The sequence below is a fragment of the Lolium perenne genome, chromosome 2 (assembly GCF_019359855.2).
Source record: "Lolium perenne isolate Kyuss_39 chromosome 2, Kyuss_2.0, whole genome shotgun sequence".
In the NCBI taxonomy this organism is placed as follows: domain Eukaryota; kingdom Viridiplantae; phylum Streptophyta; class Magnoliopsida; order Poales; family Poaceae; genus Lolium; species Lolium perenne.
Genome location: NC_067245.2, coordinates 218,747,744 through 218,773,468, shown reverse-complemented (window position 1 = coordinate 218,773,468; position 25,725 = coordinate 218,747,744). Strand labels below are relative to the sequence as shown.

General features: G+C 47.2%; 2 protein-coding genes across 2 annotated transcripts; one reads left to right on the top strand and one right to left on the bottom strand.

Moving 5' to 3' along the window:
• The first annotated feature begins 16,436 nt into the window (after positions 1 to 16,436).
• On the top strand, positions 16,437 to 18,655 carry LOC127334903 (uncharacterized). The gene is made up of 3 exons (XM_051361452.2): positions 16,437 to 16,713; positions 16,810 to 16,953; positions 18,376 to 18,655. The coding sequence occupies exons 1-3, from the start codon at positions 16,552 to 16,554 to the stop codon at positions 18,517 to 18,519; spliced, it is 450 nt and encodes a 149-aa protein (XP_051217412.1). The 5' UTR covers positions 16,437 to 16,551; the 3' UTR covers positions 18,520 to 18,655.
• Positions 18,656 to 19,174: 519 nt separating this feature from the next.
• LOC127329151 (uncharacterized) lies at positions 19,175 to 25,008 on the bottom strand. Its single transcript, XM_051355690.1, has 5 exons — positions 24,402 to 25,008; positions 24,143 to 24,313; positions 23,367 to 23,491; positions 22,771 to 23,264; positions 19,175 to 20,733 (listed from the first exon to the last, which is right to left on the bottom strand). The coding sequence occupies exons 1-5, from the start codon at positions 25,006 to 25,008 to the stop codon at positions 19,203 to 19,205; spliced, it is 2,928 nt and encodes a 975-aa protein (XP_051211650.1). The 3' UTR covers positions 19,175 to 19,202.
• Between the last annotated feature and the right edge of the window lie 717 nt (positions 25,009 to 25,725).

Here is a 25,725-nt window from a genome sequence, read left to right as displayed (position 1 = left end):
AGTCGCCTCTACGGAGGGCGGTAGCGAAAAGTTTCCGGCGCAGATTTTGGGCCTGGACGAAATTTCTAAACGCAGATTTTGGAGATGCGTGCGGCCGAACACTTGAACAAAACCACTACACCGAACACCACCAGATCCTCTCCTCTCCCACCGAAACCCTGACGCAGCCGCCCACGGCGCCCCTCCGTCTCCCCCTGTCCCGGACCTCCTCCGCTCCGCCGGTCCCACCTCCCATCCGCACCATATCGTCGGCCGCCGATTCCTGCAGGCTGCGCTCAACGGACTCCTCCGGGAACAGCAGGGGTGCGGTGAGCTGTTGCACGCCGGCCACCAGCTCCGACCCCTTCCCCACATGGACGCCAGCGATGAGCTTGCGTCCACCGGCCAGCTTGCCGCACAGGCGACGACCCCCGTCTCCCTCATTTCTCGTTCCTGGTTTTGGTGCGATGTGGATCTGCCAAGAGCTGGCAATTGTATTTAGAATTTGCATTTCAGTGTGTGCTAGCAACGTGCCCATCCGTAGAGAAGTTCAACCTAAAAGTTTTGATTTTGGTGTCCATTTCCGTGCGAGCTAGATGTACATGCAGATACGATTTTACTTTAGGCTTACTCAGAACATTGAGTCGTCATGTGCAAGATTAGCTAGTCTGAGCGCTGTCAAGACGCAAACGGTGCTATTGATGCCCATTTGCTCTTCATTGCAGATTTATAAGCAAATGTGAAGTACTATACGGTATGTTATTTGATCTGCCACATCAAGGTTTGAGATCAATTTCCGCTGATGGTTATCGAGCAATTGCACATTTAAGTATTTATGGTTCTTTTCTGGTACTGGATTGTGCTGGTGGTGATGTAGTTGATATTGGTCCTTGTTTGTATTTGCCTCTAATGTCTAAAATGGATGTGATCCTGTTGCAGCTGTCTTCTTTCTTGAGTTGGCCATCAACCTGAATTGTTGACATTAGCATGCTTTAGCATTGTTAACTTGGAAAGGCCTTGGTAGAGGATTTTCCACCTCAATATGATCTGTACTCATATGCTTCACTATGCCTGTCTAACTAGTATGCTTGCATGCTTGAGAATAACAAGGAATTCCAGCTGAGATAAGTTCCCTAATTATAACATTTTTTTATTGGAAAATCATTGAGATGCGGTAGTATTTATTGCATTAGAAATGTCATTGTGATCCTCCAATTTTACAATGAACGGATGCATAGTTTGCGTGTTTCTAGTGAATGCATTATTGTGTAATTTAAGTTCAACTTGAGCTGTATATGTGAAATGTACAAACTGCTAGTACCTATTGTTCATTCCATACTTACAGGAATGTAGTTAGGTACAGGTTGCCAGGTAACTTGTGATTGTCTAATGTTCCAATGATTCTGTACTTATTACAGGAAAAGATGTAAATGAGCACACAATTTCTTAGTTGCCACTGGCTTGTGTTTGTCTTTTGGTGGTTATCCTCTTTTATTCACTGTTGAAGAAACTTAGGCAGCAGATTTTTGCACCGACATTTTGTTTGTGTAATCCATGTATATTCCCCCATAGGAAACATGCCGGTGATCCATGCCTGGAGGACGCCAAGCTTGCTTGGCATGGTCTTTGTGGCTGGCACCCCACCATCAGATGGCACGCCACGAGGAGGGCCAAGCAGGCGGCGCCGAGCAAGGATGAGCCGTGTTCCGCCCTGGAGATGAGATGGCCAGTCTGTAACTTCACCGACCTCTCCGCTTGTGCGGTCTTGCAACCATGACCTGTGGCCATTAGGAGTGCCATGCAACTATCTTCGCAGGTACAGGGAGGGAAGGGTGAGTTTGTAGTCTTTGCTCATTCTTACATTAATTGATTCGTGCTAGTAGTATGAATTTTTCTGCTGCTGCTCATGTGTGATATATGAGATGGTCGAGCTCATGTGTTAAGAAGTTATTTTGTTGGCTTGAATTAGTTGAGAATCTAAGACTGAATTTTTGCTGATGCTTGCTTGCTGTTGGCTGTCCCTGATCCGACATATATATAGCCTGTGTGTGTGTGTGTGTGTCTTAAGCATGAATCAAGTCATCTTTCCATTAATAACGCTATAAATATTTGGTTATGCATTTTTGTGCTACTGACCTGTTGCTTGTGAATGTTTGCAGTGCAACTGATCTTTGTTTGGTTCAAGTAGTATATTTTATATATTGATCTTGCATCTTTTCTCTCTTGGTGTCGTTTCATTGAGTAGTACAGCAGCCATAATGTAATGTCCAGGAGAGGGTAACACATACATACGTGCATGGCCTCCTTCCTTGTTCAAATTAAGTAGATATGCATGCAAATGGTGGTGTTGTACAGAGGAATCACCACATGAAGATGCTTAAAGAGAATCACCTAAGCGTTGCCATGCCATGTGGTTGATGCAGTAACATATTGGCCGACTCTTGCTGTTTACTTATATGTCTAGGATATGTTCCTTGTTTTAAGTCAGATGCCTAATCGGTTGTGCATTTCCTTGATGTGTGTAGCTGCCGGAGAACGGCAAGCTTGGTTGGCATGGTTTTGGTTGCCGGAACCCCACCATCAGATGGCACACCACGAGGAGGGACAAGCAGGTGGCGCCGAGCAAGGACGAGCCGGTGTTCTGCCCTGGATATGAGATGGCCAGTCCGCTTGTGCGATCTTGCGGGACCGTGACCTGCTATGACTTTGATTTTTGACAGCAGTGGCTTGATTTCCTTTTGCGGGTGACTTTTTGTTGTTGTTGTGGTTGCAAGCAGTGACTTGAGCTATAAATGTGAAATTTAAAGATTGCTTACAGGAATGTGGTTAGGTTCAGGTTGGCAGTCAACTTGTGATTGTCTAATGTTCCAATGACTGAAGGATGCCAAGCTTGCTTGGCATGGGATAAGGAGCGAAGGGAACTGTCTCAGCGTACACGCATGAACCGTTTTTTACTTGGCGGTGGTACCTCCTGTAATATTCGTGAAAAGTTAGGGTAAAAATAGACGGACGAAGAAGAAGCTTTATTTTCTTTATTATTAGGTATAAATATATTAGATTAATCAACTTAACCAGCGTGATTAGTATTTAAAAAAAGTTAGTCCTTCCGTTTCATAATAATTGTCTCCTAGACACATTTTGTGTATAAGAAAGAATTCTTAAGGAAGCATCAACACATAACCAAATTAAAGTGATCTCGGCCGGGTGCCCCCTGTGTGAAGCAAAGGAGAGCATGACACGAGGAAACTTCCTTAGACCGTTTAGTTGCCTTGTTTAGATGAATTATTGCGGTAGTCCAGAGATATGCCGAGACGCAGAGGCAGAGCTATGTACAAGTCAGAGGGGGCCACCGCCCCCCCCCCCCCAACTTTTTGAGAATTACTGAAGGAATTTTTTTTACAAGGCTTAGAAGAGAAAAAAATTAGCACTTTGCCCCCCCCCCCCCCCCCAAATGAGGCAAAAGAGTAAAGGAGAGATTCGAGGTTTATATGTTTCAGGGAAGGCAGCAGGGGCCCTCTACATGTGGGCGGCGATACCGACGACCGCGACCATACCTTAATTTTGAACTTTTTGCATTTGACGATTTGCGTGTAGGAAGGTGGAAGAAGGGCTAGCTGCGGTCTCAGTCGGCGCCTATAAAAGAGGTCGGGTCAGTTGGCTCAGGCCACCACTCTCTCAGTCTCACTATCTTGTTGCCATCGGAGTAGAGGAGCTAAGAGCATGTCTAACAGGCCCCTTACTTTTCTGCCCTGTATTTCGCGATTTTTTCGCCCCGTATAAAAAAAGTGCTCGTCGATACACCGTTCTGTCTGGCAGACCCCGTATTTTACCCCGTAAATTCGTAAATTTAAAACCCCGGGAAACTTGTTCATATTCATAGTTCGTCGATCATACAGGCGGATCAACGTATTAGTTAACAGCATAGTGGAACCACCAGGACATCTCCACAGCGTTTGAGCATTCTTGACCTTTGGATCGGACAATCTAAGGGTCTAAAACTGTTTAACCTTACCAAACAGGCATCTGTTCCCGAACTACTCCCTCTGTTCCTTTCTATAGTGCCTATAGATTTTTGGCATTTGTTTCAGAATATAAGGTTCTTGCTTAGCTTTTTTTCAATTACCCTCTCCCCATTCAGCTCCCAAATCGTTCAGATCCCAAATTTTATTATGATAAGTTAGGATGATATGGATTTCCCAAATTTTACGTTGATCTCAAATCGTTCAGCTAGGGGTCTTGTGTAAAAAATACTCTTGCTCTAATTTCCGTGCCAAAAAACTATAGGCACTATATAATGGAATAGAGGGAGTAGGATGTTACCATATTAATTGGGCGCTTTTTCACTCTAAAGGCCCGTTTTCATTTTAGGGCTGCTACTCCCAGCGTTGTCTTAGGCCGCCCCGCATTAATTGGGCCCTAGAATTCTTTAATGGGCCTATGTGATTTTCTATGCGGAAGCATCAGGCGCAGCGGCCTGGCTCCCGTTGTCATTGATGATGAGCTGATGCGTCGCTCGTGATTGTTCTTAATGTGCCCGATTGAAGACATCGTAAACTTTCAGTTCCTGCAAACCCCTAATGGCAGCGATCGTGCGGAAATTGAGGGGGCGAATGATGATGGTACGTTACTATACTGCCTCTTTTGCGCTATAAAATATATTGCCTCAATTTCTCTCCATCCTACTTCAACTTGCGAAAAGCTTCCAGGTCCAATGGTGCTCTGCTAGGTTGATGCTCTCTCCTGACTCCTGCTATACCCAAATTTTCTTCACATGACAATTGTTGTAGTTTAAAATATTCGTAATCAATTTCTTTTCAGGTTGTGTTCATCCTGGTTCAGTCGATCCAATCTGATCCGATCAATTGGAATAGGTCGACAGAGGAGTGGCAGAGACAAGGCCACCGTTCAGATGAGGAGTAAATCAGTCGCCCGTTCCTGCCACAACTAATGGTAGTCGAGGGTGCCACTCGCCGGCCGCAGATGGTGGAGGTGCGTTGCCGTTCGCTGAGTTAAGGGCATCTCCAACCGCGCGACCCAAACCGCGCCCGCGCGTCCATTTGGGTCGAGCCGGATAAAAACGCGGCCCAGCGCGGGGACGCACCGCAAAAGCGGACGGCCGCAGCGTCCGGAACGACGCAAATCCGGCCCAAATCTGGGCTAGGTTTGCGTGGCCGCGGATGGCACGCGCCGTCCGCTCGCGTCCGGGCGCTGGTCGCCTCGTCTCCCTGGGGCCCACCTATCGGTGACCAGGGAGTCTATTTAATGGGGACTGGAGGGGATCTGGTCCTCCACTCCAGTCCCCACTCCACTCCCCGCAGCGAAACCACCGCCATGGCCAAGCGACGGTTCGCTTCCGCCAACGACGACGAAGCGAGCAGCAGCCGCCGTCGCCCGCCGGCGCTGCGGGCTGCGGGAAGAAACCGAGGCGGCCTCCACATCGGAGAGGCCGCCCGCGGCGGTGCGGCATTGCCGCAACCGCCGCCTCTCCTGCTCGAGCCGAAGCCGGAGTCCTCGGAGGAGGACCCGGACCTCCGCGCCGCGCTCATGATCTCGGCGGCGGAGGAGGAGGCGAAATGGCCGCACCTCCATGCGGCCATTCGCACCTCCGAGATGGAGGAGGCGGCCTGGCGGGAGGCCGAGGAGGCGGAGGGCTGGGAGCTCTACGCCCAGGCCCGCCAGGCGCGACGGGAGGAGGAGGAGGCGGCGCGGCGGGAGGAGGCCGGGCGCCGCGCCGACGAGGAGCGCCGCCAGAGCAGCGGCGGCGCCGGGAGGCTGTGCGCCGCGCACGGCGGGGAGAGAGGGCAGCAGCGCCTCGGGGAGGAGGCGCTGCTCCGTGCGCCGCCGCAGCCTCGGGTGGCTCCGGACCCCCACTCGCCGTGGGAGGAGGCCCCGTGGTCTCCGTGGCTGGAGTCCCCGGCGCGGTCGAGCCACAACAGCGCCTCGCCGCCCGGGGACGTCGTCCACGACGACGACGTCGCCGACGACGCCCACAGGGGCTAGGCGGCGCACCGGCGGCCACCGCGCCGCCGACCAAACCCTAATAGAGGGTTTTTATATTAGTTTAAATTTAAAAGCCCATATAGGGGCTTCTTTTGTTAGTTTTATTTGCCCAAAATAGGGCTATGTACAAATTTGCCCAAAATAGGGCATATGTTCAATGAAATTTCGTTTAAATTCGCATGTTTGTTTTGTTTTCGTGTTTCTCCGGTTATGCGATGCGTCCGCGCGTTGGGCGCAGCGCGCGACCCAAACGGACACGCGGACGCGGGCCGCTGTCCGCGTGTCCGCTCGGCCACCCAAACGGCCTAAACCGGACGGCCCAGCGCGTCCGTTTGGATCGCGCGGTTGGAGATGCCCTAACCTCCTTTAGTCGCCTGCCTGGTTGCTCCGCTATCTTTGACTGTCTGTCCTGCAGATTTTTCCTCCCCACTACAACTTCTGCATCTATTTTGTATGTATTCGTTCTAATGTTGCATTTTTTTGTTGCAGGTACATCTAATTCTGATAGAAGTATATTGCTATGGGAAATTTGGGGCTGGTTCCGTTTTATAGAGAGCTGAATCGATCAGCTGACGATTTGCAAGAGCTCCTGGCCAGGTTAGTTAGGTGGCCTGACATTTACCTGATCAAGTATCTTGTGCTAATGGTCAGTTCGTTTTATTAGCCTTGCTAATAGTATGTATCTGATCAGGACAGTCTCTGTATTTTTTTATATTTATGCATCACCAAGTGGCTGGGTCGGTGTAGATCGAATTGGATCGAGAATTAATCTGCATATCGAAAATAAAAAGTTGCAAGTGAAGACTTGTACATTTATCAGTAGGTATTGTGGATTCCGGTAGCATAAAAGTAAACGTTCGCCGGTATGTAGCATGTAGACTCAGTGGCTCCAATATTGCAGCGAGCCTTCATATATGCACTAACAAATAACAGCGGCCATTATGCAAAGATCATTAAATATTTCCTTTCTCTTATCAAACATCTTTTACTTGTGCTTCTGCTTGTACAATAAGTTGGCGTTGTCAAGATCTGAAAATCATTATGCACTTCAACCATCCATCATTAGATGCTGAAAGCTGTAATACCTTTTTATAGGATCGGTCGTTTATGGTTTTCTCTCTTCAAATATGATTTTGTTCATATGTTCTGGATTGACTTCCAAGTTCTCATGTTTTTTTTTCTTTCTTTCCATGTACTGTTTTTACTTGTGCAGAAATGTTTTGAGGCAGGAGGTTTCCCTGACCTTTGCATGAGAAAATTATGCTACTATAGAAAGATCGTTCTCTTTGGATTTTGGAGTTAATGGGTTCAGTCATGTAGTCGGCTATGGCTCTATACTGCTATATACACCTCCTTTTGGCCGTGAAACTCATCTGAAGAACGCAAGCGTTTACCCTCAAAAAAAAAAAAAAAAAAAAAAAAAAAATCTGAAGAACGTAAGCATACCATTACCACAAGTAGGCACGGGCCTTTGACATCTTTTTTTTCCTAGCCTGCACATGGAGACTCATATTTTAAACTGTCATTCCTCTCCTCGCCACATGTAGGTGCTACAGAAAAGCAAGCTACGTGTTATGTTAAAATCTCTGAGTATAAAGAGATTAAATAGTTATCAGTTATCACTGTGCTTGTTAGAGAGGTAGGTTTGTGTCTATAAAACGCATGCTGTATTTCACTTATCTACAAGAAATCTCAAGTCATAGACACTCCCACATATTTGTACTGGTATTGTAAGTTCTTTTTTCGAGAGTGGTATTGTAAGTTCTATTATCATTGTTTTATGATGAAATATATGGGTACCATTTTATCACCAGAAGTAACTATTTCCACCACCAGTTTCTAAAGGAGATGTGCTAATGTTCCTTTTTTATAGTGTTACAGCTAAGTATCAGTACAAGGCCTACTGGGAGGCGCCACACCAGCTTCGCCCAACTTGTTGTATCCAATGCCAAAACCAACCTGAGAAACATACCATACTGTAGTAGAATTATATAGAACTCTTAACAAGTTGAAGAAAACAATATCAAAACAATTGCACAAAGACTGACACATGGTAACCCGAATGAAAGACATGTTGATCGATATATGAAAACTGATGTTTATGTATACCTGAAAGTATGCCGAGACAACCATACTAACAATCTAATCTCCTAATGGACGGGCGCCGCAACGCGTGCCTACATGATCTAGTATACATACAAAATGCGCGATCCTAAATGGATTGCGACTTCTAGTCGGAGAGGTCGACGATGTACGCGTCCGCGTCCGCCTCCCGCAACTGCGCCTCCTTCACAGCGGCGATGGCCGCCGCCTTCTCTTCCTCCTCCGCCCTCTTCTTCTCGGCGTCGTCCTTGAGGGACTCTTCTATCGCCTTCAAGAAGTCGGGGTCCTCCTCCTCCTCCTCGCCGGCGAGCGGAGCTCCTTCGCCGCTGGAGCTCCTTATGGTCGCGTTCCAAGCCACCTTCGCCCGGCGTTGGCGCTCCCACTCGGCACGCCAGTTGTCGAAGGCGGGGCCGCTCATCGGCTTGAGCGGCGGATCCTCCTTGTACCAGCGACCACCCGCCGCGAACTCAACGAGCTTCGGCGGGACGTACGCGGCGCCGGCGTACCTGCAGGCAGCACGGCGGCTCCCGACGGCGGATCTCTTGCATTGGAGACGCCACGCATCCTCCATGTTGTCCGGCGAGCGGGATCGCTTCGATTCGCTCGCCGGCGAGGCGGTACTGCGGCGGCGTGCGTCCATGTCGGAGCTGGGGAGACATGCGGAGCTAGGGAGTGAGGGATTTCTCGCCGGAGCTAACTAGGGAGGCGGCGCGGACGGCGGAGCTAGGGTTGCGAGTGAGGGGTTAACCCCTCACTCGCACCTGCGCCCGGTATAAGTAGGGGGCGGTGGGGCGGATTTCCTGGGCCCCGTATTCCACCGGAACGGGCCGGCCCGAATACGGGACCTGCTAGACGGCCCAAACCGCGCCTGCCCGTATCCCGCCGGAATTTTTCGGTGAGCGGGTTATAAGGACCTGTTAGACATGCTCTAAGCCGCGAGAAGGACGAAGCAGGCCGCATCGGAACATGGGTTCAGGAGATCCTCCGTGCGTCATCACTGCTGCAGGACTGGCCGGTACAGTAGTGGGTTGCGTTGTTGCAGCGTCAGTCATTAGGGCATCTCCAGCGGCGCGACGCATTTCGGACGTCCGAAATGTCCGTTTGCGTCGCGCGGCGGACGCGAGACTGACCTTTTTTGTCCGCGCGTCCGTTTGCACCTTGGGGTGGCTCCAGCGGCGCGACGCATTTCCGCGTTTGCATGAACTATGAAGTTTCGAAACAACAAAATAATATTCAACGAAGTCATAGTTATTACATTTAAATTTTAAAAAGTCTGCATGCAAATAAGATAGTACTCCTCTAGGCATGATCTGCATGGCCAGCCAATGTCTATTGATGCTCAATCAGATCCGTTTGCAGCTGTTTGGAGACGTTCTCGTCAGTGATTTCTACATTCATATGTAGATAGTCCTGCCAAGATGAAGCTCCAGGAAGTGGCGCAACCAGCTCACCTTGGAAATCCCATTGGTTCTCATTGCGGCCATTAGGACGCTCGTTCTCAACGATCATGTTGTGCATGATCACGCAGCATGTCATCACCTCATGCATGGTCTTCAGCGACCATGTTCTTGCCGGGTGACGGACAATTGCCCACCGAGCTTGGAGCACACCAAACCCGCGCTCCACATCTTTCCTGCAAGCCTCTTGCATCTTCGCAAACCTTCTCGTCTTCTCGGAGTTTGGATTACGGACAGTCTTCACCAATGTGGCCCAGTCAGGGTAGATGCCATCAGCAAGATAATATGGCTTGTCATATGCATTTCCATTGATCTCATAACTCACCCGGGGAGCTTTGCCTTGCATGAGCCGGTTGAAAACCGGTGATCGGTGCAACACATTGACGTCATTGTTGGAACCGGCCACGCCAAAGAATGAATGCCAAATCCATAAATCTTGAGATATGACAGCTTCAAGAATGACAGTTCTTCCTTCCTCATGCCCGCTGTACGCACCCTGCCATCCAAATGGACAGTTTTTTCACTACCAGTGCATGCAATCTATGCTGCCAATCATTCCTGGGAAGCCTCTAGACTCGTTGATAGACAGGAGGCGTCTTGTATCCTCAAGAGTTGGCTCCCTACAGTAATACTCTCCGAACACGGCAATCACGGCTCGGCAAAACCTGTACATGGCCTCAAGACAGGTGCTCCCACCCATTCGAAGATACTCATCGAATATATCCGCAGGCATTTCATATGAGAGCATGCGGATAGCCGCGGAGCATTTTTGGTAGGAGGTGAAGCCTAACGCACCTGTTGCATCGCGCCTACATTGAAAGTAGGGGTCGTAGTTTCTGACGCCCCGTAGAATGACCAAGAACAGGTCCCTTGACATCCTGTATCGGCGCCGGAAATATTTTTCCGGGAAGATCGGAAGGGCGGCGCAACCGGGAGCGTTTCGCCCAAAAACAACCGGCAGGTACGCGGCGGAGCACGCTCCTGCTCTCCCGCGCGGCAAGAACGGAGCCGACGCCGACTACTGCGGCGCTACGGCGGTACGGCGGCGCTAGGGGTGGGGGTGGTGCCGTCGCACTAGGGCAGGAAAGAAGGGGGAACAAGAAGCAAATCGAAGCGGTCGATTTCGCTGTCCCTGACATGTGGGACCGGGTAAGAAATGGAGGACGCTCGGAGCGACCGCCGAGCGTCCGTCGCGACGCAAGCCTGGCGCATATTTGGGCCAGGTTTGCATCGCGGGGACGGCCCAGTCACTTTGCGTCGCCCGCTGGAACAGGCCCCAGACGCATTTCCGGGCACGGCGGACGAAAACGGTCGCTCAGCGACCATTTGCGTCGCGCCGCTGGAGATGCCCTTATGTTTGCACTTGTATGGTACGTTTGCCTCGCCTACACTTCCACCCGCGAGCAAAAGGAGTCGAAGAAGGTACACACTCCACCTCCGTACCATCCCGCTCGCCACTACGGGACAGCACAGATGTGCCGACGGCCGCCGTGTGTGCCGACGGCCAAATATCGGGGCCGTCGGCACAGAAGCCTCCGGACCGCGGCGATAAGGATGGTCGTCGGCGTTAAAATGACCGTCGGTACAAGCCGGTTGTGCCGTCGGCACAGTTCTGGCCGTCGGCACAGAACCAGTCTGGCCGTCGGCACAATATTTTTTTTCTTTTTTTTTTACTACAGACCTGTGCCGACGGTTATACCATCGGCATAGCTTTTTTCTATTTCTGCACGACAGTCTTCAAAAAAGCATAACTAAATCATTCTAATTGAGAAAAATAAGTATAATATATCAAATTTTGCAGAAAAACAAGATCTATCATAGAAAAATATAAAAAATGTAATATTTCAAGTACCTAAACAAATCTTCTTAGAAATGAGCTATAATGTTCGAGGTTTCATGGCTTTCACACACGCCAAAAATGAAAAAATTGTCGCTCGTGGGTCGGATTTGGAATTCGCGTCCGGGGTCTTGCTTCACATCCTAGGGTCCACACACGTGCCAAATATGATCTCGTTTCGGCAAACTATGCCATGCCGAGGCTGTTTCCCACCTTATTTCCCCCGAAATCCATAGAACTCCGGACGTGATAGCCCTTTTCGTGAAGAGTTTTTCAAAATAATTGCCGTATCCCAGTTTTAACAATTGGAATAGTTACTATGACATATAAAATGACGTCACGCGGCTCCGTGGGATTTTTTGACTTCGTTGAAATTGTCATCTGGTCAAAACAGGACCCCGAGACATGCAGTATCGTCATACCGGGCGTGCGGGTGCACCCATTCGCGAACAAACTAAACGGACAAAAATTAGCACATATAGTGATGCGTCGTTGAACTAAAAACAAATTTTTCGGAATTTCTGGAGCAACGGATAGTTCACCCCTAGTTCAAATTCGGTCAGTTTCCAGCGGATTCGGCGGGACACCGACGGAAGTCGCATGGGTTCCCAAAAAGCTAATGTGTGCAAATGTCATGTGATAGGTGGTGCGTAGGTGGTCTACTATCATCGCACGGAGGTTTCATGTCATACTAAAATGCGCCCCATGTAGCTGTTTCACAAATAAAAACCGTTTGGGCACGCTAAAAATGAAAAGATGGCCGTCTGTGGGTCGGATTAGAAATGCGCGTCCGGGGTCTCGCTTCCCATCCTAGGGTCCACACACGTGTCAAATATGATCTCGTTTCGGCAAACTATGCCATGCCGAGGCCGTTTTCCACCTCATTTCTCCTGAAATCCATAGAACTCCGGACGTGATAGCCCTTTTTGTGAAGGGTTTTTCAAAATAATTGCCGTATCCCAGTTTTAACAAACGGAATAGTTACTATGACATATAAAATAACATCACGCGGCTCCGTGGGATTTTTTGACTTCGTTCAAATTGCCATATGGCCAAAACAGGACCCCCGAGACATGCGGTATCGCCGTACTGGGCGTGCGGGTGCACCCATTCACGAACAAACTAAACGGACAAAAATTAGCACATATAGTGATGCGTCGTTGAACTAAAAACAATTTTTTCGGAATTTCTGGAGCGACGGATAGTTCACCCCTAGTTCAAATCCGGTAAGTTTCCAGCGGATTCGGCGGGACACCGCCGGAAGCCACATGAGTTCCCAAAAAGCTAACGCGTGCACATGTCATGTGATAGGTGGTGAGTAGGTGATCTACTATCATCGCACGGAGGTTTCACGTCATACTTAAATGGGCCCCATGTAGCTGCTTCACAAATAAAAACCGTTTGGGCACGCTAAAAATTAAAAGATGGCTATCCGTGAGTCGGATTAGAAATCCGCGTCCGGAGTCTTGCTTCCCATCCTAGGGTCCACACACGTGCCAAATATGACCTTGTTTCGATAAACTATGCCATGCCGAGGCCGTTTCCCACCTCATTTTCGATAAAGTCAGTCAAATTTAAACTAGACGTACTTGATCTAATGCTCATGATTTTTGGGCAAGTTAACTTTGTAGGTTCAAAAGATGATATGGATGTCATATTTGTATTCCTCTCATTTTTCTGATCAATTTAGACATATTATTTTCCAAATTCGCATTTACTGATATTGATTATTCAATATTAAACAAAAAGACAAAAAAATAAAATCATTTAATTGTTTTTTTCAAATTCTATATTATTATTATTTATATATATTCATTGTTGTTTACTTAAGTAATTGTTTAGAATTCAAAAATATAGAGGTGTGACATCACGGTCAAAGGGTTAATACGATAGATATGGTAATATTAACATCAAGGTGTCATTTCTTTCATGCAAGCTCATCCGAAGAGAACCAATAAGTTAAGCGTGCCGGTGCGGGAGTAGTGTGAGGATGGGTGACCAACTGGGAAGTTTGACCACAAGTGCAATTTGAGCTAAGATTAGGTGTACTAAGTGTGATTGTGAAAGATTAACAAGTAAAAAAGTAGAAGAAGAAAAGTGAAAAAAAATATTTACTTTTTTCAAAAAAAAATTAAATATTTTTTCGAAAATAAATTTGAAAATTTTGAAATACTATGCCGACGGTAAAACCGTCGGCACAACAATCTGTACCGACGCCATTCTGTGCCGACGGTGATTCGGTAGACCCCGACCAGAACTGTGCCGACGACGCTACGCCGACGGTCACCGTCGGCACAGCCTATGCCGACGGCCTTCTGGGCTGTGCCGACGGCTGGCGGCCGTCGGCGTACTCCATCTCTCCCGTAGTGCGCCCTGCCATTCTTCTTCTCTTCTCTTCTCTTCTCTTGGCTTACGGTTTGAATTATTTACCCGTCCAGGTTATAACCGATCTGCAGAAGGAGCTCTCTTCGGCGCGCGTTGCTGCAGCACTCGGTGAGGCGCGCGCCAAGGTCTAGGTGTAGGTGTAAGTGATGTTCAAAAAAAAAAAAAAGGTCTAGGTGTAAGGGAGGGACATGTGACGACATGGAGCGGCGGGGCCTTCCACCATCACAATATTACTAGTAAATAATTTGGAGCTATTGTTTGGCGGTGTTTGAGTGTTCTTCTTAGTGCCGTCGACCTGTGTGTGTGTATCTCATTCTCATCTGTCTACTTGTGTGTGCGCATCTGCCTCGCATGTCGCAACTGTCTGTAGCTGTTTTGTGAGAAGCAAGCTACCAAAAGTACAACTCCCTCTCCTTTATAAACAAGATGGTAGAATTAAAAGGATGATCACAAATCTGATTCCTTGCTTTGACTGAATATACATTGACACCCTTCAGTATTGATTTTCGGAAGCATTGACTTTTCAGAAAATACATGTAAACTGCTCATTTGGATACTACGAGTACTTCATTGTAGTACTAGAAAAAAAAGATCAAAAGGTGAAGAATTTGCCCCAAGCAAAGAACAATGATCTCGTCCACTTCTTGAACTGATGCAGCATCTTCAAAGATACAACAAAAATTTCAGTATAATTTTCTGGTGGCTGGCAAAAGCATGCTAGATATGAAGTGAATGAACTAGTACAAACATTTTTTCGATAAAGGATGCTTTATATTTACTATTAAAATGAAACATGCAATGTCACACTTCCCCTGATATCACACTTTCCTTTGATGTCACACCTCATGCTGTTTACATATCGCAACCGCACACCTATCCATCCCATTTTACTAGGGCTAAATTGCCCTTTTCTGTTGTGAGTCCAGTTTAATCGCGCTAACCTTCCTGGGCGTGCGGTCACACCAGCAACCCACGTGTTCCTTTGCTTGATTTACTCAACAGATTAACCAATTTTACTAAGTCAGCTGGTGGCACCATATCACACGTTCTCTCCATGGTCCTCCTTAACATGAGGTAGATCTACCCTTTCTAGGATCCACGCAGGCTACAACGCAAAGTCCTTAACCACCATCTCGAGTTCAACATGGGACAACAAGTAGCAGACTAGCAGCAAGCATGGCGAGGAATCAGATTGCAGGCAAGATCGCAAGGAGGCTACCAAAATTCGGATGATGCGTCCATGCGTATATCAAGGAGCAAGACGCCGACACTTCAGGCGAGGGACGATGAACTGATCTCGCCTCGGCATACGGCGACGAGAAACGAGAGAGATTTATCGACTATGGAGTATGGAGCAGATGCTCAGGAAGGTGGAGCGTGTAGCCATCTACACAGCAGGGGGCGTGCTAGCTCATGCAGATCAGGAGCGGAGTTACGGAGGCATGCCGCGAGAGGCTGCTGCCAACGTGATATCAGACATGGCGCACGCGGGAGGAGCTGAACATGATATGGTCCGCCCTCTCGGGGGGAGCAGCACAAATCGGACACATAGCTTCATCGATGAGGATTTTTCTTGAGCAGGGAAGATGTGGATTGAATTCTGCTTCAGGAGGCAGCGAAGTACCTTCGTCGTCGGGGCGAATGTCTGTCGCAGAGGTTGTAGATAGCGACTTCGTATCTCAAGACCCGTCGGATCAGTTTCTTAGACCCAGTCTCTCAGAGGTTCTCGTAGGGTGAGTGTATGTAATTATGTGTGAGCGTCTACATCTGTACTGTGTTTCGCAAAAAAAAAGAACACAAATGCTCAAGTCCTTCACTTCTAAATTCCAACAAAACTACAAAAGCTATGGAAAATAAGAGAGAAATAAAAAAAAGTGAACACCAAATTTTTTGAAGATCTAGATTCAATAAGTTCCCCACCATGGCGGCCTTTAGGCACTCTTCTTCGGCATGTTTGAATTCTCCCTCACAAAAACTTCCTAGGTATTTTTTTTCTCAATTTTATTTCGTTCGTTTTGTACACAAAAAATAGAAAGGAGATTTTGTTAAAATCAGCATCAATTTTGGCATATTTATTCCAAGTTTCGGCGTGATTTCAGGCTATTCTATGAGCAAAGTGATAGGAAAGTAGTTACATTTTAGATGTATCAATAGGGTTTCACACTAGACTCATTCCCGCACTCCAACATGAACTCTTTCATTCACCTCACACTTCTTTCTCATTGCTTCCTCCTATTCCACTAGTGTAGCCACGCCTCCGAGAGCCTCGATTTAGTGCATGTGTTGCAGGATGGTGAGATGATGTTGATGACGGTATGCAAGAGATGCGAGAGGTAACTATCTGCGAATCTAAAACATGGACCACGAGAATGATGTAAGGAACATGAACTGAACATTAGTTCAACTGTTTGTATTTTTCTTATCATTTTTGTAATTTTGCTTTCCTTTTAGTGTGTGTTGTCTCTTTTCCCTTCCCAAGGATGGAAGGTTTTGGCGAGGAAGCTTACTAATAAATAAAGCTCACTTTGCATCCCAAATGGCATTGTTGAAGTTCCTTTGATTCCTTGTATAATTTGTTACTCGTACTCCTAATGGCTTTAAAAAAACGATATATGACAGTTTTAGTAATTGGTGAACCTCGTAATCATTGCACGTACTCCGTAGTAAAATGGCTTGAATGATTGTGGTTTTGGATTGCCTGCCCCGCCACACCAACCCACACGAGGCCGTGCCACTCCATCCCCGATTCACCAGCGACCTTCTCGCCGGCCGGAGCGCCGCCGCCGCGCCATGGACCCGGAAGCGGTGCGGCGGACCCTGGAGCCCAGGGCCTCCCCCGCGGACATCTTGGGCTCCACCCGTTACTACGTCTTCGTCATGAGCGGCGTCCGCCTCGACTCCGCCGAGCACGGCCGCGTCCTCTGCTCCTTCGTCGTCTCCCCCCGCCACGCCGTAAGCCACACGATCCCTCTCCCCGCAGAAATAGCTTCCTTATTTCGAGATGGTGACTGCGTGTGGTGATTGGTTCGAATCCGTGGTGATTTGCAGAACTCCCAAGGGTACCTCCTCAGCGGCGTCACGGCAACGCTCGCCGACCAGTTGGGGGCGGCCGTGTTCTACGCCAGCGGGATCGGCTCGAGCGGGGTCTCCCTCGAGATCAACTTGTCCTTCGTCGACACGGCCACCGTCGGGGTGAGACCAATTTCTCTATCCCCTCTACTTATGAAGGGGTTCAGACTTCGTTCCTGTTCGTCATCAACAGATTTTTATTGGGAATTTTTGTGGTGAAACTGCGATCCTCTTGAAGTTTCCATGCACTTCGTGCTAGAATTGTGCAATCGGAAAATTAGGCCTTGCCAATTTGCTGAGGCATTGGAAGCAACTAATCGGGAGTAAGCCAGTAGACGTGGCCCATGCCTGTACCTGGGTTTCTGTTAGGCTCATGTTAGGGAGGAATTGGATGGGGTGTCAGTAATCACACTATATCATTCTGAAGCTCGTTCTGGTGTGTCTGTCTTGCCGTTTCAGGTGAACATCAAAATCAGATTGTTGTTCTGAATCTTGCAATTGCGTATGCTTGTTATGACTTGGTGTTAAGAACAGCTTTATGCTCAGCTGAAGGTGTCACTTAGTTGTGGGTTGGGCTCTCAGTGATACCTGCATTGTTATTACATGTATGACTAAACCGATAACAACAAGTTGTTGGAAGGGGACACGAGTGAACTGTGGTTAGCTGTGAAACTTGAACTTGGTGAAAGTTGTTCGAGATTCTTGTTTTCCGCCTCGTCATAATTAAGATTTGACCCATAGTAGAGCAGTAGAGTGTTGTCACTTTGTTCTAGGATAACAACGGTGCAACATTTTAGTACTTCTCCATGAATGATTAGCCATTCTCATAGTGGGTGACAGAAGCTAGGAGCCTCTAAATGCTTACCTCTCAGTTTCCGTAAGGGTGACCACAGTATAGTACTTCTGCTTGCAGTACATCTCGGTTTTTATTTTGATAATCTGAGTTCTATGCCCAAGTATAGTATAGTACTCGTGATTACTTTAAGTTCAATGTCATTAGCAGCTAATACTTACACAGGTGGGAGTAAGATTCGTAAAAGGAGAAATGATGTGATGTGAAAATGGAATGGTGGAAGTTTTAGTGCTTGCGTATTTGTAATCTTCTAGAAAGGTTAAAGTTGGTAATTTAATGAGTTAACTTTTTTATTGGTGATAAAAGGACCATTACTTCTTAGCTTCTTACCTTTCGGTAATTTTCTCACTGTAAAAATATAAGACTATTAAACAGGTAAATGTTGTTGGATTCAATGCACCTTCACGTCTGCACTCACTCTTTATTCATTTTCATTTCTTTGATGGGCTGAGCTCTTAGTGGAGCTTGGTGGTACAACATGGTTTCTAGAATCAGTTCAGGATCAGAATTACGGTTCTGTTCTCATGTTGTTAATATATTGCTAAACGGCTTTTCAGCTTGCTTGGCTATATTTCTTGCTAGTTAGGCATGAGAAGGCTTGATTAATTTTGAACATATCTTCGTCTTTTTGTAGTTGTGATAATTTCAGACGTTACTTGACACATTGTAAACTATGTTATGTAATTTTTCAGGAAGAAATAGAGGTTGAGGGGAAGCTGTTGCGTGCTGGAAAATCAATCGGTATTGTTTCTGTTGATTTCAGGAAGAAAAGGACCGGCAAATTGATGGCTCAGGCCCGTCATACAACATATCTTGCTGTATCTAGCAAATTGTGAGGATTTACTTCAGTTCTAAGATAACACCATTGTTATGTCCAGCTCTTTTTACCCTGTATTCATAGACAACACAACCACGATGTAGTGCTACATTTTTTAAGAAAGGCATGTTATACCTATCTGAAAAACTAGAATACACACTGCTCTGCTCATTTCATTTTCTCTTTTCCACGTGTCACAACTGATATCATCGAGAGAGTGCGGTTCTTGTTCGGAACTTCACAATCATAAACGGAGCAAGCCCTCCAAAATTGCATACCCAGTTCCAGCACTCGAAACAAGGTCTGAAGAATACCTGGCAGCTAGAAAGCAGTAGTATTTAAATCTTTCCGTATGGATGCTTAATCTCTAGCTCATGAAAAACTGTAGTCTTCCATCATCTTGAAAGAGATGGATGCTTTCTTCATTATTGGATCAGTGTTGCAATGGTTTAGTGACTAAAGAATATACTGTCTACAGATAAGTGTGTGTGTGTGTGTGTGTGGTTTGCCTTACCGAAACACATATCCATCCAACCGCATTTCAATGTTTGATTAGTCATTGAACCAATGCAACAGTGTTGGATGGATACGTGTATTGATGGATGACAGAGAGCCCTCGGCCTGTTGTGGCTTCGGTAACAAGTAGTAACAACGGGAAGGGACGTACATGGTGTGTATGCCACAGCAGTTCGCAGACAATACTTAGCTTCTGGCGATGATGCGTATATGGAGGGGATGCTTCATCACAGTGGTGAAGTACAACTTCTCCGTCATGTCCACCGCCTCTCCCTCCACCGCTGGCCGCCACTCCATCTCCCTCACCAGCCTCGCTAGGAAGTACTCGGCATGGTGCATGCCAAGGGAGTACGCGGGGCACATCCTACGGCCAGCTCCGAACGGCATCATCTTGATCTCCCTGCTCCCCGTGATGTCCACGCCGCAGCCCTCGCCGCCATCCAAGAATCTCTCTGGCCTAAACTCCAGCGCGTCTGTCCAGACCGCGGGATCACGGCCGATCTCGGCCACCAAGAAGTTGAGCTGTGCGCCCTTGGGCACCTCGTAACCCTCGATTATGGCATCGTTCTTTGTGCCGTGCGGTAGGACGAAGTGGCTTGGCGGGTGTAGCCGCAAGCTCTCAAGGATGACGGCCTTCAGGTATGGCGTCGCCAGCCGGTCGCAGTCACTGAACTCTGCAGATGACTTTACCTCCTCGTAGACCTTGCTCTGGATGTCGGGACGGCTGGCTAGCTCGGCCATGGTCCACTCCAGCAAGGTGACGGTGGTGTCCGTGCCTCCATCCAGGAACTCGCAACAGAGGCTGACCTTCTCCATCTCCGTGAGCGGGCGGCCGCCTTCGTCTGCCACGCGTATCGCTTGCAGCGAGTCAGCGTAGCACGGCGGTGTGTCGTCACGCGTGGTGGAGTAGATGAGAGGGGTGAAGATCCCGTCCAGCCTCCGGCGGAGCTCCACGTACTCCGCCCACCGCTTCCGGAAGAGCCTCTTGGTGATCGCCGGGAACAAAGCGAAGACCGGGAAGGCGGTGATGGAGCACAGCGCCGAGTTCTGGAGCTCCTCGATCTCGTCGAGCACCTCGTGCTGGAGCCGCACGCCGAAGCACATGTACACCAGCAGCTCGAACATGGCCCGCCGCAGGAGTGGTCTGACCGGGACGACAACCTTCGGCTTTGACTCCAGCGCACCGCCGCATTTTTGCGCACGGAGGAGGTTGCTGACAAGGGCGTCACAAGCCCACCTTCTCGCCGGGGCGAACTCTCGGACTCGTGCTGGGCTAAGAGACCCTACGACGAGGTTCCGGCGGAGAAGGCGCCAGTAGGGACCGTATGGCGACGAGGTGATGTCGCGGCCGCCGGCGGAGAATAGGAGCTCTGGGTCCGATTTCCGGGGCCGGTCGGCGAAGGTGGCGCCGGCCTGGACGAGCACGCGATGGGCCACGTGGCGGTCCCGGATGAAGACGAACGTCTGAAAGAGGTGAACGGATATGACTGGGCCATAGCGTGCATGGAGCTCTAGGAGGAGCGGGAGAAGGTCAAAGATGGACCGCCGGAGCGCCAAGAACTTGGCGAGGAAGAGCAGGGCCGGTGGGCCGGGAGGCAACTGTGCCTTCCGCCTATGGCGAAGCAGGAACATCAGGGCGACTACAAGGGTGATGCAGAGGAGGAGCACGGGTGTGGTGAAGAAGCCATCCTCCATTGCTGGTGCAAGGATGCAAAACCTTGGAGATTAGATATGCAGTGTTCGTCAAATTATGATCAGGACTTGCATGAACTTGTGGAATATATATTATCGCCATTTAAATAGCTAGGAACTGCCGTCGCGATTTGTTTCTTTTTTCCTTCCGAGATGTCCGTCAGAATTTCTAACACCGGAGATGCTTCATTAGTGTTACCGTTAACTGTGTTTGTTAAAAAAAAAAGTGTAATAGGCGGACGTAGTAACTGACGTCTTCTGCTCAAATAAAAAAGGCAACCGCAGCCCAGACGGCGTGTTCACTAATTGGATTTTTCTCTAGGGACACATTAGTACGGAGACAACATGGTACTGGTTTCCTTTTTCTCAAAATAAAAAAAAACATTGTGCTGGTTCTAATCAGAAAAGTAGGAGCGCGTAGTGTTATTAGAGGCCACATATTTAGCTCCAGCGGACGCCGTAGCTTGCTAGAAATGGGAGCTCCGCCAACTGATTAGACTAGTTGACGATATGTACAATCATCTTTATACTCCAAAAGTAGCTTTGGAAGTTTAACTGAACTCCCATTAGTAGAAAACAGGGCTTCTATACCATCACATTGGTCTTCAAACATTTTAGTCCGGAACTAATAGGATCTTTAGTCCCGGTTCTGCAGGTGAACCGCAACTGAAGATCTGGGCGCAACGGTCACGATCGACAGCTGGTGTACGGGCGGACCTTTGGTCCCGGTTGGTGCAGCATTGGATCAACAAAAGATTAATGCTGCAAAAGTAATTATTTTTAATCATTTGTGCACTATATCGACCTCTTTCGTTCATTTCCTGATATCAAATAACTAATAAGTTTCTTGTTCATTTAATTTCTTTGCCCGGCAGGGTTTGAAAACGGTTCAAAGATAACATAACCGGTGAATTCAAAGATCAGCTAACATTTAGAAGGTTAACTAATGTTCCAACTCAGCCAAAGGGGACCAATCTATGTGGATACTATATTTGTGAGTTCATCCGGGGACACACCTCTGAGCGGAGGGCTCAGGATATTAACTTGCGGAGGAGTGATTTGCGGCAGAAGCTTAATTCAGAAGCTCGCTTCTGACCAATTCAAGAGGAATCATCAGGATTTTTGATGAGGGAGGTCCTCCATCCTAATGGACAACACTCGAGGACGAAGAACTTCTAATGCCGTAAATTGTATATGGAAACTTGTTTGAAGTTGTATATGGTCACCCGAGATTGAATATTATATATTCCTCTTGAATTTTTTTTGTTTGAAATTTCAAACTTGTTTGAAATTGTATATTCATATGCATCAACGTGTAACGTGTATATAGTAGCGTAGAATATGTGTACTGAAACTTCTTTGAAACTAAAATAAAACACAAAATAAAATATAAAAGAAATGAAAACACAACAAAATTAAACCAGATTTAGGGGTTTAAACCCTGAACCTGCAGAGACCTTTAGTCCCGGTTGGTCACATCAGCCGGAACTAAAGGTACTCCGCCCCGACGCACGTCTGCAACCCACGTGGATGGGCCTTTAGTCGCGGTTGCTTGGGAAAGGGGGCCTTTAGTCTCGCATATTTAGTCCCGGTTGCGAATCCGGAACTAATACCCGTTATCAATCGGGACCGATGCTCCTTTTTCTACTAGTGAAACGTTTTATTTCATAAACCAACATCAAAATCATTGTTGTTCAGGAAACTGCCATTGGGTATGCTTGCTATATATGACTTCATGTTAGGAACAATTTTCCGCATAGTTCAAGGTGTCACTTAGTTGCTTTCCGCATAGTTCAAGGTGTCACTTAGTGTGGTGGGTTAGGCTCTCCGTAGTGTACAACTAAACCAGTTTGTGATAGTAAGAAGTTGTTGGAAGACCACATGATTGAAATGCGTGTTGACGAAACTATTGTTGGGTGGAACGGTGTAGCCCCTTAGGGTCATCGGTTGCATGTTAATATAGGTGAGGAAAAGCCCCTCACGTGGCTTGTACAAGGAGAGTCCGTATACAATTGGTGTACTACACCATATTGTATACGGATACATATTACACCTCTAATACCACCCGTTAATCGAAACCTGGGAGAGGTTAAGATTACGCTTAAACTCATCTAGTTTCTTGGAGCATAGAGTCTTGGTAAAACCATCTACAATCTGATCTTTACTGGAGATAAACCTGATATCAAGCAAGTGTTTAGCAACACGCTCTCTAACAAAGAAAAAATCAATCTCAATGTGCTTAGTGCGAGCATGAAACACGGGATTAGCAGACAGATAGGTGGCACCAAGATTATCACACCATAGACATGGTTTTTCCCTGAGTGTAACACCAAGTTCTGTAACAAGAGCTTCAACCCAAATAAGCTCAGTTGCATTGGCAAGTGCCTTATATTCAGTCTCTGTACTAGAACGAGACACAGTAGGTTGTTTCCGAGCACTCCAAGAGATCAGATTGGGACCAAAGAATATAGCAAAACCTCCAGTAGAGTGTCTATCATCCAAATCACCTGCCCAATCTGCATCTGAAAAAGCACTAAGAAGAGTAGAAGGTGATCTCTGAAAAGTAAGTCCAATTGTGCGTGTACCATGAATATACCGAAGAATCCTCTTAACTGCTGACCAATGAGCTGTGGTAGGAGCATGAAGGTACTGACACACCGTATTAACTGAAAAAGAAATATCAGGTCTAGTCATAGTCAAGTATTTTAGACCACCAACAATGCTTCTGTAATGAGTAATATCATCAGGACCAAGAGGAGAGCCATCTGTTAATGTCAGAGAATCTGTAGTAGACAAGGGTGTTGGACAGGAGGTGCAAGAGCTCATACCAACTCGGCTCAACAAATCTAATGCATACTTTTCCTGAGTTAACAAAATACCATATGATTGTTTATGAACCTCAATGCCTAGGAAATAATGAAGATCGCCAAGATCTTTAAGAGAAAATTCGGAGTTGAGATTCCGAAGAAGCGCTGTAATAGCCTGATCCGAAGAGCTAGTGATAATAATATCAGCAACATAAATGAGCATGTAGACAATAACACCTGACTTGTTAAACAAAAACAGGGATGTATCAGCTTTGGAAGGAGTAAAACCAAGTTGTTGAAGCTTGTTGCTGAGACGAGAATACCATGCACGAGGAGCTTGTTTCAAACCATAGAGCTCTTTATCAAGCTTATAAACATAGTTTGGATTAGCGAAAGACTCAAAACCTGGAGGTTGTTTCATATAAAATTCCTCTTCCAGAACACCATGAAGGAACGCGTTCTTCATATCTAGCTACCTTAAACTCCAGCCTCGGGAGACATATATAGAGAGAACTATCCTGACTGTAGCAATTTTTACAACAGGACTAAAAGTATCCTCATAATCAATACCATATCTTTGTTTGAATCCTTTGGCAACAAGCCTGGCTTTATATCTATCTATAGTACCATCAGCATTTTTCTTGATATGATAGACCCATTTGCAACCAATAACATTGTGTTTGGAACTAGGGGGAACAAGATGCCATGTGTTGTTGGCAAGAAGAGCATTATATTCTTCCTGCATAGCACTCTTCCAGTTTGTGTCTGTAAGAGCCTCAGGAATATTCTTTGGTTCTCCTGTAGATGTTAACAAGGCATAGCGAACAATATCGTTGGTGTATTTTTTTCGGGTTTTGAATGCCTTTCTGTAGACGTGTTTGCATACCAGTTGTAGGAGGAGGTGCAACAGTCGGCTGCACAGACGATCCTGGCGGAGACAAGCCAGCAGCAGGATCATCTCCGGGATCAGCGCTGTCAGCCGACAACGCAGGGCTGTCCGCAGCTGGCTCCGGTTCCCGCGTGGAGGAAGCGTCAGGAGGAGGCGACGTGGCCAGCTCCGGTTGGTGAAGAACAAGTGACAGGGACCGGCGGGATCGCTCGGCGGGACCAGGCGATGATGGCGTCGCCAGAAAGCGCGTGAAGGCGACAGGCGAGCGGGACCGGCGCAGCGTGGACCGCGCGCCTGCAGGCGACATGTCACCAGGTCGTTGGTGCGGACGGAGACGGCCGAGCGTGGCAGCGTCAGGGGGCCGATCTGAGGCGGATTTTGACAGAGAATCAGCCTCGGGATCAGTGTCGACTGGCGCTCTTTCTTCGTCCTGTTCTGCATTGTTATTGCATGTGCTGTTTTCACCACTGATTTCACCATTTTTTCCAAAATTTGAAGCAGTATGCAAGGGAGGCTCAGCAACAATAACATGCGGAGATTGAACAACAGGCACAACTTGCAAATAATGGTCATTAGTATGCACATCTCTGCTGGAGTGGACCATGGCCGAGCTAGATTCGATTAGACGCAATACCCTGGAACCCTAAGTTCATATGATACAATCTCGACGAGAAACCTTGATCATACTTTTCGTCGGCTGCCTAGTTTGGTTGACCAGTTTGTTGATCGGTCAGTATCCTCCTTTCTAGAAATCCAAATCCATTATCATGGGCATTGACAAGGTTAACCCTTTGTCAACGGATGAACAAGATGTTTGTTCACTCAAATTTGTAGCAAAAAAAAGAGAAGGAAAATGGAGTGAAGATGACAACGATTTATACTTCACATGGCATGATCAAACACTCGTTGGAGATACTTCGTGGAAGCAATTTTGGGAAGGGCTCATGCAAACTTTAACCAAAGAGCAAGTGGAGATGGTCGATCCTTGCCATTGATAACGAATAGGTGGTCGACTCTAGTCATGCGCTACAATAGGAAGAGGTCTAAAGAGAAAGATGACTAGTGTAGGAGGTTCATGGAAGAAGATGACTAGTGCTATGAATTTGTATTTCAAAACTTCCAATTTATTATGTTTAGATAATGCTATCAATTTGTGTGACTTTATATGCATTATAAATCATCTTAGGTTAATGTTGTTATGTATGAATATGCTCAAATTTGTAAATCATGTTGAAAAAAAGTTTGCTCCTTTAAGTTATTCGGTTTCGGTTCTAGAGCATAAAATTTAGATGAGAAAATATGAGAAGTTAACATTTAGGGA

Bases quoted from the DNA above. Each gene is read 5' to 3' on its own strand.
- LOC127329151 (XM_051355690.1), bottom strand. From the start codon at position 25,008: ATGGTCCACTCCAGCAGAGATGTGCATACTAATGACCATTATTTGCAA. The intron at 23,492-24,142 runs GTACTATAGATA...TGTCTACTACAG, and splicing joins TATCAAGAAAAATGCTGATG to ATTCTCTGACATTAACAGAT. The intron at 20,734-22,770 runs GTATTAGAGGTG...CTAATCTCCAAG, and splicing joins CAGGTTTCGATTAACGGGTG to GTTTTGCATCCTTGCACCAG.
- LOC127334903 (XM_051361452.2), top strand. From the start codon at position 16,552: ATGGACCCGGAAGCGGTGCGGCGGACCCTGGAGCCCAGGGCCTCCCCC. The intron at 16,714-16,809 runs GTAAGCCACACG...GGTGATTTGCAG, and splicing joins TCGTCTCCCCCCGCCACGCC to AACTCCCAAGGGTACCTCCT. The intron at 16,954-18,375 runs GTGAGACCAATT...GTAATTTTTCAG, and splicing joins TCGACACGGCCACCGTCGGG to GAAGAAATAGAGGTTGAGGG.